Source organism: Malaclemys terrapin, chromosome 5 (genome assembly GCF_027887155.1).
Source record: "Malaclemys terrapin pileata isolate rMalTer1 chromosome 5, rMalTer1.hap1, whole genome shotgun sequence".
Classification (NCBI taxonomy): Eukaryota; Metazoa; Chordata; order Testudines; family Emydidae; genus Malaclemys; species Malaclemys terrapin.
The window spans coordinates 36,210,383-36,226,834 of record NC_071509.1 but is presented as its reverse complement, the minus strand read 5'-3'; the positions used below and the strand labels follow the sequence as shown (position 1 = coordinate 36,226,834).

The 16,452-nt window shown below is 38.2% G+C and overlaps 1 protein-coding gene across 4 annotated transcripts in view; it reads right to left on the bottom strand.

Moving 5' to 3' along the window:
- The window catches only part of RBPJ (recombination signal binding protein for immunoglobulin kappa J region), a 78,762-nt gene that overhangs the window by 45,094 nt on the left and 17,216 nt on the right, over positions 1-16,452 (bottom strand). The window contains exon 1 of one of the 4 annotated variants that reach the window (XM_054030013.1): positions 1,951-1,969. The exons of 2 other annotated variants lie outside the window; for them this stretch is intronic. In XM_054030013.1, the coding sequence (XP_053885988.1) occupies positions 1,951-1,952 (2 nt within the window). In that variant the 5' untranslated portion in view covers positions 1,953-1,969. Of the gene's footprint in view, positions 1-747; positions 773-1,950; positions 1,970-16,452 lie in introns of those variants that run through there. One more of the 4 variants, XM_054030014.1, reaches the window with a different exon arrangement.

The following is a 16,452-nucleotide window of genomic DNA, read 5'->3' as shown; positions in this document are numbered from 1 at the left end:
CGCTGTCTTCTCTCTTTTCCAATCCCCACAGAAAGAAAACAGAGGCAGCCACAGTTGCAATGCTGCATTGTTGTTCTGTTTTAATAAGTAGGTTAACTTTTAAACAGTTTACAAGAGTAAACAAGCTCACTTATACAAAAGTGTCATTTTGCATTTGGAAGAAAAACTCAGCTAGTAAGTTATCACAACTTTGCTACCTAATTCCAAGGAACACAAGCTACAGTCCAACCTAAAGCGGTTAGCATTTTAATCCAACTAAAACTCATGCAATTCTGCCACAAGGATAAATAAAGAAACCAAGAAAGCCAGTATGATAACTTGTCTAAGGACAACAATGTGCCTGACCATAAATCTGAAGATACTTTTCATGTATTCAAATGGTACCGTAGTTTTCTGCTGTTATAGGCTGCACTATTCTAATTATCTCAAATCTATGAAAGGTTAATATAAAATGAATATAAATACAAAAAAACAGAATGCAATGAAAACCAGAATTTAACATGTTTATTCTAACACGCTATAAAAGGAGTAATTTTTAAAGATACCTTTTTATCAGAAATGCTACTGCATTTTGTATTAACCCCTCATGAATTAATAAGGCTGACTGAAACAACAAGGAGTCTGATGGCACCTTAAAGACTAACAGACTCCTTGTTGTTTTTGTAGATACAGACTAACACGGCTACCCCCTGATACTTAAGGCTGACTGAAAAGCTCAGTGCAAACTGCAGACTTTCAGACACTTACCTCAGCAACTGAAAGAGATATCAGCTTGAAAAATCAGCATGCCAACAGAATCTCAGTCCCTAAAACACAATATAATTTGGCTCAGCTATTGTGATTACACTGGGAATGTTCAATGTAAGGCTCTAGTCTGAAATATCTTTATCCACCAAAAAAGGGACGAAATAGAAATAGCAAGAGGTAAAATGTATACAAATAGTTCAGAAAATTAGCCATTGAAATGATCAGTGAATTTAACAGTTGGTCATACTCTGGAGTGATATCATAGTGTTACGTATTTAATGGATCTCAATGACTGCTACCTAATTTGCTCAACTTACAAGTTGATGTTTTTTCTAACTGCCAGCCCTGTAAACTTCCTCTGGGACCTCAAAGTCATGTTCTGTTCTCTCTTGAGGCCTGGTCCACATTTAAAAGTTAGGTTGACATAGTTACAGTACTCAGGGGTGTGAAAAATTTACACTCCTGAACGCTGTAGCTATGCTGACCTAATCACCAGTGTAGATAGATCAATAGAAGAATGCTTCCATTAACCTAGCTACTTGGAGAGGTCGAAAAACCCCTTCCATCGCTGTAGGAACAGTCTATACTACATCACCTAAGTGGAATAGCAGTGCTACTGTACCACCTATAATGTAGATATGGCCTGATCCACATATCACAATCAGTAAGAGATTTTGCAAGTGAATTTAGTTATTTCTCGGAAAATAATCCTGCTCACTCTCCCAAAGCTGTACTAACTCTACAGTGCTAGCTGGAGTAAAAACTTATTTTTCAGACGATGAAACTGTGAATATAAAGAAGAAGCAGACAGACTGAGTCAGAAGGACCATTTTTTACAGTCGTTTTCTGACCAAAACTGCATAGTGGAGTTCAGACTATAGCAGCAATTTCTAAATTGCAGTAGGAGTTAATTTAAATTAAATAAACCTTCTCAATATATTATGTGTTTGCTTCTGTTGCTATACTACTAAAGAGTCAAACTGACAGAAGTTAGAAATGAAAGAGACCTACTATTAGGCTATTTAGGCAACTTTCCTGCCAGTGTGGGATTGGTTGTTCTCTACAGTGTAATATGAGGTTTTGTTCTATCTTGTTTTCAATGTCCGAACCACTCCTGTTTTCACAGGACAGAGGTTCCTGTTCTTAACTATACCTTCCATCCCTGAAGTGGAAGACAGTAATAGACTTTAATCTTATACTCACATGGAAGGTGTCTCGTACGAATCACACAAAATCCTGAGCCATAATGAATTTCTTTTAACTGCCATCATTCCATGCAATGCCAGCACTACACACTATGAAGAGAAACTATGAATGACCCAACAAGGAAGTGGTAAAGGACTAAACTGAGCTTGCAATAGTGTCATTACCAAGGAGGAAGGCTTTTGCAAGACTAAACCAATCTTGCTAACCTTAAAAGGACTTTTTTTTTTCCTGAGCATTTCTGACCCTCTTAAACAATCTTTTAGGCTCTGGATCAGGATGCTCACAATCCACTTTTGAGAGACTTCTACCCACTGCTCAACTAAGTAGGAAAGGGTGATCATTCTTTTGTGCTCTTATGCTTACCTACGCCCCACAACAGGGAATTTCATCACCACTACTGCAACCACTACTTCCCTACCAACGGATCAGTTACAGCAAACAAAATAAAATACAGTTATTGCTACAATTTCAAAGAAAGAGAAGACAGAGAATCTTAGCAGCATCTCAAAAGAGAGACTTAACATTTGAAGGAAACAAAAAATTTGTTCGATATTTCCACACAGTCTCTCACAACAGAGCTGGAGAAGGTGAGGAAGAGCTTTCCAAGAAGAAAGTAGCTACAAGTTTGCTATAAATCTTAGATTGGTGTTGCAAAAAAACGAAAAACAAAAAAATGATCAATTGTTAACTAAGGCCATTTCTATGGGTGCTTCAGCAGCACCGCTATAGCACCACAGCTATGTCGCTGTAGCACTGTAATGCAGATACTTGCTATAGCAATGGAAGGGGGTTTTCCACAGATTTAGGTAATCCACCTCCCCATGAGGCAGTAACTAGGTCAATGGAAGAACACATCAGGAGTTAGGTCAGCTGAACATGTGAATTTTTCACATTTGAGTGCTGTAGCTATGGTCAGCCTAACAGTAAGTGTAGACCAGGCCTAAGATTAACAAGAACAATGAATCTGCAGCTTTTAAGCAAGTGTCTTGTAGGAGTAAAATCTGGATAATAAAGTTTTATTCTGCTAGAAGTTAGGAGTACTTTAGCTGTATTGTTTCAGTGTGTTGGTGACTTGCCTGACTAGACTCTGTTTTGCTGCTTTCCTCCCAACTTTGGACAGACATTTAAAATATATGGGGATTACAGAACACAAAGCTATGTGGCAGTGAAATGTGTTAACCCTTGTGATATTTACACCTAGTGTAATAACGTTATATTGTTTGAATATAACTTGGAGCTAAAGTATCATTTGTCTATCTCGCATTTGTATTGAAATACTAAAACAATAACAAATAAAGTTCTGCACTTTAAAGAAGGCAGAACTAGTCTACTAAAGACAACCTCAAAAAAGGGCAGTGACATCCCAGGTATAATATCTAGAAAACTTGAGAATATGTGAAAATATGATTATATAACTGATTACCCTTGCAAGTATAGTGAAGTCTTAAATTCTCTCTGTGACGGAGGTAAAATTAAACTATCAAGGTGGAAATACAACTCTATTTTTTACAGTAACTTCCTGAGAGAGTTCCTCCCCACCCCCTTGCAAGAGCCAGTACTGCAAACTCAAACTGAAATTTCAAAGACAAGCTGTGTTCCTTCTGGCTCATCCATCATTAAATTTAATAAAGATCTTGCAGCTGGAATTTAATTAACAATTCTGTTTATGATGCATGAGCCAAAGCAGAATCTAGATCATTCTCCTATAGGTGTGGTAAATAGTTTCAAATATTTTTGTCACCAAGATAAGATAGATAGAGAGACTGACTACACTGAGAGAGCACAACTGTTGAATATGAAGGTGTCATTTTCATACACTGTCACTCTTCTGACTATAACCATATGTGAAAGGACACCAAACCCTCTGCAAGTGAAAGCAAGAGGGACATGACATTCTTTCTACCTAGAATTCTTCAAAAGTAGAACCATTTAATAAAATAATCAACTTCAACTTAGTAGTCAATCAATAATTCTGCTTTTCCCCAATCGAAATAGCTAGGACCAAAACACCTCTTTAAAAATAAAAAAATGAAATTTGAACAGGCTACTCTATTTACATATAATTTTCTAAAGTTTCAGTGGAAGGACCAAGAAGACGGTGTTTGGGAGGGATATTATGACCGTTTTAGAATCATTGCCCTAAGTAACTTTTGGAACCCTCTTACCTTCCCCTACCATGCTGTAGGTAAGGACATAAAACAAAAAAAACACTTCCCAGCAGAAATAAAAATCTTACTACCATTGATAACCAACATGTGGGGAGTGGGTTTACTCAGAAAATTATCCTGAAGAAAGACTTCAGCCTTATCCCAATCTTTTCTATTTCCCTGACAAACTGACACAAGAAAAAAAACCTGACACTCCAAAATCAACCTGTCTGGTACTATGTGGGTGCTTGAAAGGCAAGCCCTTGAAACCATGTAGTAAAATAATCAGATACCAGTGAGGAAAGCTCTATTACAAAAGAAAGCTTCTGTGTACCACATGAGGCTGTGTGCATAACCAACAATAGAGGGGAAGAGGACATTCAAAAAAATTGTTTTCTTTCAATTCTGTTTGTAACCCCTCTACTCCCTACCCCACCACACAATTTTTGGGCAAGAGAGTCAGACTCTTCATTTTGTGTTTGAGAACCTTTTTGATGCAAGTGGGTGTACGATGTTTATATCTCCCTCTCCCTTTTACTTCATGTCTCCCCCTTCAAGGGCATCACATTAAACTTCCCTTCCACCAAGGAATGGTTGCAGCTACCTCTACTACTTAGTAAGGCCATTAATGCAGTAAGAAAGGATCGCTAGAGTGATAAAAGATGTTCCAAGGGAGAGAGTGCTCCACCTGTTGGTCCTGAATTCAGAAAATGACAGATTATAACCATCAACAGTATTTAGGCAGAGGATGAAATCAAGCCATAATAAACTCGTTGGTAGTTATTCATTGGGGCCATTTCCTAACTTCCCTAAAAGCATTTTCTTCTTCACTAGACAAAAGCAATGTGAGGAAATGTGTGAATGCACAAGTTTTGCCAGTCTGCTTTCTGTGTGTTTTAATGAAATCATGTTTAGTAACAGTAAGTTTTACAAAATTATAGGGTTTCTTAGATTTCAAAGTGATCAATTACATCACCCAAGACATACGTGGTTACAAAACGTTCAATTGAGTGTCATGGCCTAGAATTAATCTTAAATAAGCAATACTATGAGACAATATACCCAACAACACACCATCCCATGAATATACAAACATCAGCAGTGCATACACATGTTGGAAAAAAGATGATAATGCTGAAAATTGAGAAGAGAGTTACCAACTTTTTTCTGTGTATTATGGCAGCCAAGTAATTTTTATGTTTTAAAAGGTCATAATTTTATGAACAATTAAAATAATTTAAAATGGCTTAAAAGTTTCATTATTTTGTTAAATTAATCTCCAGGCAAAACTAAGCCATTGCTTTCTACTCTGGCTATTTCCTAAGTGAAATCACTTCATAGAATTGAGTCTGCCCTCTGCAGAAAAGGGTTAGCAACAACTGACATATAATTTGTGTTAATTATTTTTGTGGAGAAAAATCAGACATTTACATTTTCTAAATAGCAAAAAGATTTTTAAAGTTGAATATCTGATGCTAGATGTTTTATTAACCACTTATTAAGGATTGCTGAACATACAGGGTCAGAGGAAGCTATGGTACATGGCTGATACAAGGATTCATTGGGAAAGAATTCTGGAATTGCCACTTCCCACATGATGATAGAGAGTAGATGGTCTCTCCAAGAAACAGCATTGAAGAAGGCAACTTCAACAGATGCACTGAACTGGAGCCAACAACACAGCTTACCAGGTGGGAGACCTTAGATCGTCCATGAAAAAAGTGTGGAGTTGCCGCAAAGATTCTTCTAGAGCTAAGACAGATGGACAGAAATAGTCACAACTTAAACATCAGGGGATAATCTGTTTATCTGAGAAATTAAAGTTCAGATATTAGATTCTAGTGTCTTCCTTCAGGGTATCAATCTTTCATTGGAAATATGGATAATGTGATGTGTGCTATTGTAACCCACAAACCTTCTGGGTGCGTTGTCTGTCTCATCTAGTGGCACCAAGACCACTTAAAGAAAGAGATAAAATGAGTCTGCTCTACAGCCTTAGCTAACAGCCAGTTGGCTTTTAGCTCATGCGGTAGAGGCTCATGCACTAAGCTCCAGAAGTCCCAGGTTTGATCCGGTCCGCCAACAACCGGGGTCTGTCAGCGTTACACTATGATAATGGCATGAAGAAGAGCCATGGTTACACCAAGAAAAGACTGTCTTATCTAAATCACAAGGGAAACCCTCTGTAGTCAACAAGTAATGCTGAAAAATTACTCTCTAGATTGATGATGAAAAAGAATTCAGAATGTCCATTTTAAACGGTTTTAATTAGACTCAGACTTTAAGGTCAGAAAGGATCATTGTGATCTAGTCTGGCCTCCTGCATATTGCCGGCCACAGAACCTCATCCACTCCTGAAACAGACCCCAAGCCTCTGGCTGAGTTACAGAAGTCCTCAAATCAGATTTAAGAACTTCAAGTTACAAAGAATTCACCATTTACACTAATTTAAACCTGCAAGTGACTCGTGTCCCATGCTATAAAAGAAGGCGAAAACCCCCTTGGATCTCTGCCAATCTGTCCCTGGGGAAAATTCCTTCCTGACCCCAAATATGGCGATCAAATAAAAGGAAGTATTTCTTCACACAACACACAGTCAACCTGTGGAACTCTTTGCCAGAGTATGTTGTAAAGGCCAAGACCATAACAGGGTTCAAAAAAGAACTAAATTCATGGACGATAGGTCCATCAACGGCTATTAGTCAGGATGGACAGGAATGTGTCCCTAGCCTCTGTTTGCCAGAAGCTGGGAATGAGAGACAGGGGATGGATCACTTGATAATTACCTGTTTTGTTCATTCCCTCTGGGGCACCTGGCACTGGCCACTGTCGGAAGACAGGATACTGGGCTACATGGACCTTTGGTCTGACCCAGTAGGGCCATTCTTATGATCAGTTATACCCTGAGCATGTGCGCAAGATACCTAGCAAAGACTCTCTGTAGTAACTCAGGTACCTCCCCATCTAGTGTCATGTCTCCAGCAGTTGGGGATTTATGCTACTGGCAGTCGACAATGGACCACATACCAGTGTAGGCAATCTCATCATACCATCCCTTCCATAAACTTATCAAGCTCAGCCAGTTAGGTTTTTAACCCCCACTGCTCCCCTTGGAAGGCTGTTCCAGAACTTTACTTCTCTGATGGTTAGAAACCTTTGCCTAATTTCACTGGCCAACACTTATTGATGGCCAGTTTATAGTCACTTGTTCTTGTGTCTACACTGGTGCTGAATTTAAATATCTCCTCTCTCTCTCTCGTATTTATCCCTCTGATTTTCTTTATTTAGGTGAAAAGAACAGGAGTACTTGTGGCACCTTAGAGACTAACGAATTTATCATATGCATCTGAAGAAGTGGGCTGTAGCCCATGAAAGCTTATGCTCTAATAAATTTGTTAGTCTCTAAGGTGCCACAAGTACTCCTGTTCTTTTTGCGGATTCAGACTAACACGGCTGCTACTCTGAAACCTTTATTTAGGTGAATCTTGGCAATTTTAAACCCCTTTTGTAAGAAAACAAGGATATGTAGTTGGATATAACATCAAGGCTTCATCTTACATGGCTTTTCAGTTTGCCATGATACACATGGTATCCCTCTCATAATATGAACATATACTGCTCACCCACGCCTAACTAAGGGCAATTCCTTGTCCAACCGTAGGGTTATAAATAGAGGATTTTCCAGAATTCTAAGTTATTAAGTACGTATCACAACTTAATTCTAAAATTACACACAATTCTAGAGTCCCTGCCTGAAATGGACTCATACAAATTGAAGAAAAAAAAATTATGGGATGAATACTAACTTTATCTTAAAGTTTCTTAGAGCAGGGACCAACTGCATACTAATCCGGAGAATGTCTAATAGAAAACTGGCAATTTAATAATACACAGGGAAATATTTTGTGTGTGTGTGAGAGATATTTAATTTTGTCTTTCCCTAGTGATTTTCAAGATGCTGTTATTAATTTATAGGTATTACTCTTTGAGTAGATGATGTCACTGTGTGGGGGTGTAGAAAGAGCTGCAAGACTGTCTGTGATGGGGGAAGTGAGGGGTGGGGGACAGGTTCGGAAGCTTGAGGTACTTTTCACTTCTGTTTTGTACTTTTTCATGTACACAGGAAATTCCCTCTGTGGGAGGGAAGACCAACTTCCTAATGCAAACATAAGAATGAGAATTTAAATAAAGGAGAGTTAAAAATTTTCCAGGTTTGCACACCTGACCGTCTGCAAGGACACTAACAGAATGCCAATTCTGTAGTACCTATGATGATGAAGCACCAGCCATGGAGATGGACGGCGGGACAGAGATCACTTGATCATTACCTGTTAGGTCCACGCCCTCTGGGGCACCTGGCATTGGCCACTGTCGGTAGACAGGATACTGGGCTGGATGGACTTTTGGTCTGACCCAGTACGGCCATTCTTATGTTTTATGTTCCTCATGTTCTTTGGAGACACCTGAGGGAAGAGGTTCTCCTGTGGAGGAAACATAGAAGGACTAAGGAGATGACAGGTCTGGGAAGCTAGCCTAGGAGGCAGGTGGACAAAGAACAAGAGAAGAAAATTCTACGGACTCTGTTACAAACCTTGGGGATGGGGGGGAGGGAGCAGGGGAAGGTAGGGGAACTGGGGAGGACAGAAATGATTTTAAGCTAAATACCCAAAAGCAGTCAAGTCCCAGGAGCAAAGCTGAGACTAACAGAGTAAAGAAAAAGGCTATGGACAAAGGGAACATAAAGAACTGGTGATGTAAACTAAGTGCTAGCTTTCTTTTCCAGGGCCCGGGGTCTGGGCTTCCAATACCGGGTGTGAGCAAGATTGCTCAGACCCTTGAAAAACCGTTATGACCCAAAGAGGACAAAGACTGGCTTCTTTATGGAGCTATTGCTTGTTTTGGATTTTTGTATACCACAGAAGATGAATTTTCTTAATTTAAATCAAAGGTCTAAATTAACAGCACGACAGATTCCAAGGAAGTAGCACTATTGTGTCACACACTTATAGGACTATCTTCCCGGAGTTAACTTTTAGAAATAAGTGTCATACATGACAAATGTATGACACTTACAATAATGGAAGTGGATTCTATCAGAAAGAGAAGATATCATATCAAAGCACTGCAACAAATTAATTCTTTCATACTGTGGCTAGAATAGCTCATATTCAAAAAGTTAATGTAACAAGAATGCAATATTTTTTCATATTGTGGCTGGAATAGCACATGTTCAAAAGTTTAATGTAACAAAAGAACCATTATGGTTTTAAATAGCAGGTTTTCAATGCTGTCCTAACCACAGATACAGTCACAAGAAAACTCCTTCTGCATAGTAAATGATTTTAAAATTTAAGTCAGGTATTTTATTTTAGGCACTAATTAGCTATAAATTTCAGCATTCAGAAATGCTGTTTTTTTTATTTTCAGCAGGTCAAAACACTATCTTAATCCTCCCTCCTCCAGAAAAGTTTCATTCCCTTGTAAACGTGCCACTATAAAAAAAGTTTAAGAAGATGTCCTGCTGTTTTTTTTAGTCTTTATTCTAATAGGGTCTCTATAAAACCACAAGCATTTACTGTGAATGCTTGCGCAACAGAAGACCTACAACAGCTATGCAACTGTGTCCTAACCTAGTAATTAGTATCCTGCAGAGTAGAAAATGTAGTGAAAATATTTTTTTTAAAATAGTTTATAGTGCCAGTCAGTCACACTACACTTACTTATATACTGTAAAGAATTCTATTTTAAAAAATGAAAATAAGTTCTTCCTAGCTGGTTCACAAACTCAATGGACTAAAAACAAACAAGGTATCAGGGTGGGGGGGTGTTTCAAAGGCACAAACGACAGCTAAGCACTCAACTCATTAGACAGCCATAGCTTCCCACACACTTTTAAAACTATGAAAGAACAACAAAATTTGAGGGGAGAGAGAAAGCCAAAAGAAACTAAGAAAGAAAAATTCCCCTATAATGAAGCTCTTACTCTCTGTTCCTCTCCTGCCCATTTCCCTTCCCTCAACTAGCTGCACCCTGAATTTTTAGCTCTCTTTCATTCCCTTCTCTTTATTTCAGTCTCATCTTTTTTTCTTCCCCAAAGGGTATTTGGAATCTCCCACCACTCTAATCTGACTTACTCAAAACAAGAATGGCTAAATGTCAATGATTTTGGGGGAGGAGGGAGGGAGGGAAAGAGACTTTTTATTTAAATTGGATTTTTTTCCCATTTAAATCGATCTTTGATATTATTTAAATAACAAGGTTTTCTTTTTAAAATGAAACCGGTTTACAATGAAATCTGAATTAAATACAAAAAATGTTATTGGCCTAACCTTATAATAATCTCTTAAAACAGGGGTTCTCAACCAGGGATACGCAAACCTCTGGGGCATGCAGAGGTCTTCCAGGTGATACATCAACTCATCTAGATATTTGCCTAGTTTTACAACAGTCTACATGAAAAGCACTAGCTAAGTCAGTACAAACTAAAAGTTCATACAATGATTTCTTTATATCGTTCTATATACTATATCAGTGTTTCTCAACCAGGGGGTCATGATTTGTTTTATAATTATATGGCAAAAATGAGAAAGTAAGCAATTTTTCAGCAACAGTATGCTTGACACTTTTGTATTTTTATATCTGATTTTGTAAGCTACTACTTTTTAAGTGAGGTGAAACTTGGGGGGTATGCAAGACAAATCAGCCTCCTGAAAGGGGAACAGTAGTCTGGAAATGTTGAGAACCACTTAAAACACTTAAATAAAAAATAAATATGCTGAATCCATGAGTGTCTATCAAAAACTGAGTTTTTCTATATAAAGAAACAATTGGGGGGAAAAAATCTAACTTTTGAGGTCAGGCTTTATAAATATGGCACAGTAGGTCTTGTACTGTATTGAGGGTTTGATACTGTGGAGGACCCAGGGGTTCTGCTAATGACTGCAAGAAACTGGCAAAGTCATCATAAATGTTGGGACAAGGCCCCTGACTCCAGGAGACATCATTATTTATCTCATCAGGATCATTCATTAAGCCCACCTGAGGGGTATTTTACTCCTATTTTACAGCTTCTCAATACCTGAGCTCCAATTGGCTCAGTTCTTAAATCATGACTATTTATGACTCCACCCACCATGTATACTCGCTGGCTCACAGGAAAACACTTACCGGCCCAGTAACTACCAGCCTGTTTCTGGATGGTCCTGGGCACTTCAAGTAAATGGTCTTGCTCTATTTTCCTTGCATGTGTGCATAGAGATACAAACACACAGAAATCAATTAATTTCTCAACCTCCTCCTTCTCTCTCCAAAAAGATAAAATAGTACAGTGCAAAAGGCATGTGGGTTACACAAGAAGTAGTCTTGGACCATTAGTTGGGAGTGGGGTGCGGCAAAGAAGTTATGTTACAAGGGAGAAGGAGCAGAGTGTGCAACCAGAAAGAAGCAACTCTGGTGTCAAAGCAAGACACTTGGAAGAAGGGACAAAATTCTTCAGAGAGCAGTCTCTACTGTTGATTTTAACACCGGGGAACTGAAGGGAAAAAATCCTACCATGGCTGCAGGTTACAAAACAGACCCTCTTTGGGAGTATTTTCAAGAAATTTCTGTATCTCAGGTAAAACAAAGGAATACATCCCAATGTAAACAGGGCAACAAAGATGCAAAACCTGGTTGTCAAAATGAAAAATTATGAAAAAATGTTCCTCAGAAGTCAATGACTAGGAAGATGTGGCTGTGGACATATGCCTGAACAACTTGGATCAACTGGTTAGTAAACTTTTTTTTGTACAATTCTTATGGACTGCCTACCATGTGGATTACTTATGAATTTCAAAATGTTCAAAATAATTGGTATGTTAGTTTGTTGTTGGAGTACTTATCAATTAAATTTTTACTGTTACTGTTGGACTTCTGAAATGATTTTTTTATTGCCCAATACAATCAAACAGACTAGGTGAGGATTTCCTGTTTAAAAAGTAAAATTTTATTAGGCATTATTAATTTTAACATTTTCCCTCCCAAAATGTTTGGTATGTTGCTAGAGATCATGATTTAAACTGATTTAGCTAACCGTATGATTTATTATTTTCCTTATGAAACTGGTTTTAGCAAACAAGAATGGCCATACTGGGTCAGACCAAAGGTCTATCTAGACCTGTATCCTGTCTTCGGACAGTGGCCAATGCCAAGTGCCCCAGAGGGAATGAACAGAATAGGTAATCCTCAAGTGACCCATCCCCTGTCGCCCATTCCCAGCATCTGGCAAACAGGAGAGGGACACTATGCTTGCCCATCCTGGCTAATATCCATTTATGGACCTATCCTCCACGAACTTATCTAATTCTTTTTTGAACCCTGTTACACTCTTGGCCTTCACAATGTCCTCTGACAAAGAGTTCCACAGGTTGACTGTGCATTGTGTGAAGAAATACTTCGCTTTGTTTCTTTTAAGCCTGCTGCCTATTAATTTCCTTTGGTGAACCCTAGATTTTGTGTTATGAGAAGGAGTAAATAACACTTCCTTATTTACTTTCTCCACACGATTCATGATTTTATAGACCTTTATCATATTCCCCCTTAGTCGTCTCTCTTCCAAGCTGAAAATCCCAGTCTTATTAATCTCTCCTCATATGGAAGCTGTTCCATACCCCTAATCATTTTTGTTGCCCTTTTCTGAACCAATTCCAATATATCTTTTTTGAGATGGTGCAACCACATCTACACACAGTGTTCAAGATGTGGGCATACCATGGATTTATATAGAGGCAATATGATATTTTCGGTCTTATTATCTATCCCTTTCTTAATGATTCCCAACATTCTGTTCACTTTTTTGACTGCCGCTGTACACTGAGTGGATGTTCAGAGAACTATCCACAATGACTTCAAGATCTTTTTTTTGCATGGTAACAGCTAATTTAGACACCATCATTTTATATGTATAGTTGGGATTATGTTTTCCAATGTGCATCATCTGCCATTTTGTTGTCCAGTCACCCAGTTTTGTGAAATCCCTGTGTAGCTCTTCGCAGTCTGCCTGGGACTTAACTATCTTGAGTTGTTTTGAATCATCTGCTAATTTTGCCACCTCAATGTTTGCTCCTTATTCCAGATCATTTATGAACATACTGAATAGGACTGGTCTCAGTACAGACTCCTGGAGGACATCACTATTTACCTCTCTCCATTCTGAAAACTGACCATTTATACCTACCCTTTGTTTCCTATCTTTTAACCAGTTAACAATCCATGAGAAGACCTTCCCTCTTATCCTATGGCAGTTTACATTGCTTAAGAGCCTTTGGTGAGGGGCCTTGTCAAAGGCTTTCTGAAAACCTAAGTACACTATATTCACTGGATCCTCCTTGTCCACATGCTTGTTGACCCCCCTTAAAAGAATTCTAGTAGATTGGTGAGGCATGATTTCCCTTTACAAAAACCATGTTGACTTTCCTCCCAATAAATTATGTTCATCTATGTGTCTGACAATTTTGTTCTTTACTATAGTTTCAACAAGTTTGCCCGGTACTGAAGGCAGGCTTACCGGCCTGTAATTGCCAGGATCACCTCTGGAACCCTTTTTAAAAATTGGCATCACATTAGCTATCCTCCAGTCATTTGGTACAGAAGCGGATTTAAATGATAGGTTACAAATTGCAGTTAGTAGTTCTGCAATTACACATCTGAGTTCCTTCAGAACTCTTGGGTGAATACCATCTGGTCCTGGTGACTTATTACTGTTTAGTTTATTGATTTGTTCTAAAACCTCCTCTAATGATACCTCAATCTGGGACAGTTTCTCAGATTTGTCACCTAAGAAGAATGGCTCAGGTTTGGGAATCTCCCTCACATCCTTAGCCGTGAAGACTGATACAAAGAATTCATTTAGTTTCTCCACAATGGCCTTATTGTCCTTGAGTGCTCTTTTAGCATCTCAGTCATCCAGTGGCCCCACTGGTTGTTTAGCAGGCTTCCTGCTTCTGACGTACTTAAAAAAATTTTTTTGCTATTTCTTTTGAGTCTTTGGCTAGTTGTTCTTCAAATTCTTTTTTGGCCTTTCTAATTATATTTTTACACTTCATTTGCCAGAGTTTATGCTCCTTTCTATTTTCTTCACTAGAATTTAACTTCCACTTTTTAAAGGATGCCTTTTTGTCTCTCACCGCTTCTTTTATTTAGAATAAATTATACCATTTCAACAGTGGTACAAACAGCTACAGTAGGAGGAATCTTTCATTTCCAATCTCATTTTTTTTAAAGCAGAAATGCACTCAGTAATAGTGAGCGAGAGTGATATTTTTACCATTTTATGTCAGGGTCCACTTTAGACATAAGGGGTTAAGAATGTCCGTCATCTACTGTGTCTACAACTTCTGTCATTTACTGATACCAACAATGCTGCAACTAAATATACTTCGGACAGTAAATTACCTGTATCAAAAAAGAACATTCTTCATCATCCAATAAAGCCATGTATGAGTTCACAATCAGGACTAGCAAATTCCAGCAAGATAAAAAGATTGCTTATTTCTTTTATCACACAAAATTCTCTCTTTCACGTCATTCAGAATAAATATTTCATTGACATGGTTCAATCATTATGATCAGGTTATGCTCCACCTAGCAGAACAGACATCACTAGAAAGTTGCTGGACAGAGTATTTGAGAAGCAAACCGAACAGTGTCCAAAAAACATTGGCAAGATATGGATGGAGCAAAGTACACAATAATCCAGTAATATGTGCTTATGTGACAACAAAAGATGGGGTTCTATCAATTGTTTCTGTAAAACAGACATCCGAAAATGCCCAAACAGCAGAATACTTAAAAGTAGCAGCAGTAAAAGCTATTACAAACTCTGAACAGAAATTCAAGTGTTATGTGCATAGCTATGTCATAGATAATGGAGCAAATGTAGCAAAGATGAAAAAAATTTAGAAGAAGATAATGAAGGGAACCTCTAACTTGTAACATATGGGTGCAGTGCTCATTCGATGCATCTTTTAGCCAAAGACAAAAGAGGTGGAACTTTCACAGCCAAAGTAGTCAACATCAGACTAAACAGAAATGTAGAAGATATGCTGAATATCCTGAAGCCTATTTCCATAGTCTTGGACAAACTGCAGAATATTGCAGCTGTATTGCTAATGCTGTTGAAATTTGGAAAGAACACCAAGAGACACTGAAAAAAGAAATAGCCAACAACAAAGTTAAATTGCAGGCAGATGGATCAAGCCCTGACTCCACCTCATTTTCTTGGCAATATTCTCATCCCAAAGTACCAGGCTAGATGCCTAACTGCTTAAGAAGATGCTGCTATCACATGGGCATCTGGTAGTCACCCATAAATCATGCCAACCATAATAAATTTCAGAGCTGGAGGCAAACCATTCGAAGTTTGCTGATGTTTTAGAAAAAGTCACATCACTGAACCAGTAGAAGTTACTGGCTAAGCACCTGCAACCAGAGTTTGTTGAAGTGCAAATCAGCTTTTGACAGCAGGAGCCTTTTTTGCAGATACAGAAAGAATATTTACTTTATTTTTGGACTAAATCATCCGAAGTTGAGAAATCGACTGGGACCTGAAAAAGCAGGAAAACTTGTCTTTCTTTTCCAGCCTATGAATAAAAACAAGAAGGGAGGGGATGAGATCAACTAGTTTTAAAAGTCTGAAGGACAGCTTAAGTAACTGAGGGTACGTCTACATTGCAGTTAAAAAACCCCGGCTGCCCTATGCCAGCTGACTCAGACTCACAGGGCTCAGGCTGTCATCCGGGCTCTAGGACCCTGTAAGATGGTAGGGTCCCAGAGCTCAGACTCCAGCCCGAGCCCTGTGATCCTGAGTCAGCTGGCAAAGGCCAGCCTCAGGTTTTTAACTGCAGTGTACATATACCCCTAGGAAACTCATCTCATTTTCAAGAGCGTTAGGCAAGTAGGGAATTAAGCTCCAGTCACTTTCACTTAGGCATATTTTTCCCAGTCAGATCTGAAATAATCAGTTTAATCCACCGACTACAGCTAATCCTTCTGTTTAATAAATCATTTAGTTGTAAATGTGAAACATTTTGATAAGAGAAGTTTATGTACCCAAAACATTTAAGGTTGTTTTACTTAATAAAAATAAATTTTAAACAATATTTTGGGTGCTTGTTTAAATTCCAGTTACCATCCTAATGCAGCTTGACACAAATCATGAGCAAAAGGTTAATTATCTAGTAAATAAGCAATACATCATTCACTGTTTTCTAACATACAAAAAATGTACAATTAATAAGGACCTAAAAATATTATGCTATGTAATTGCTTAAATAAATGTGTATAGTTTTAGTGTACCCTCCTAAATAGCAAAAAG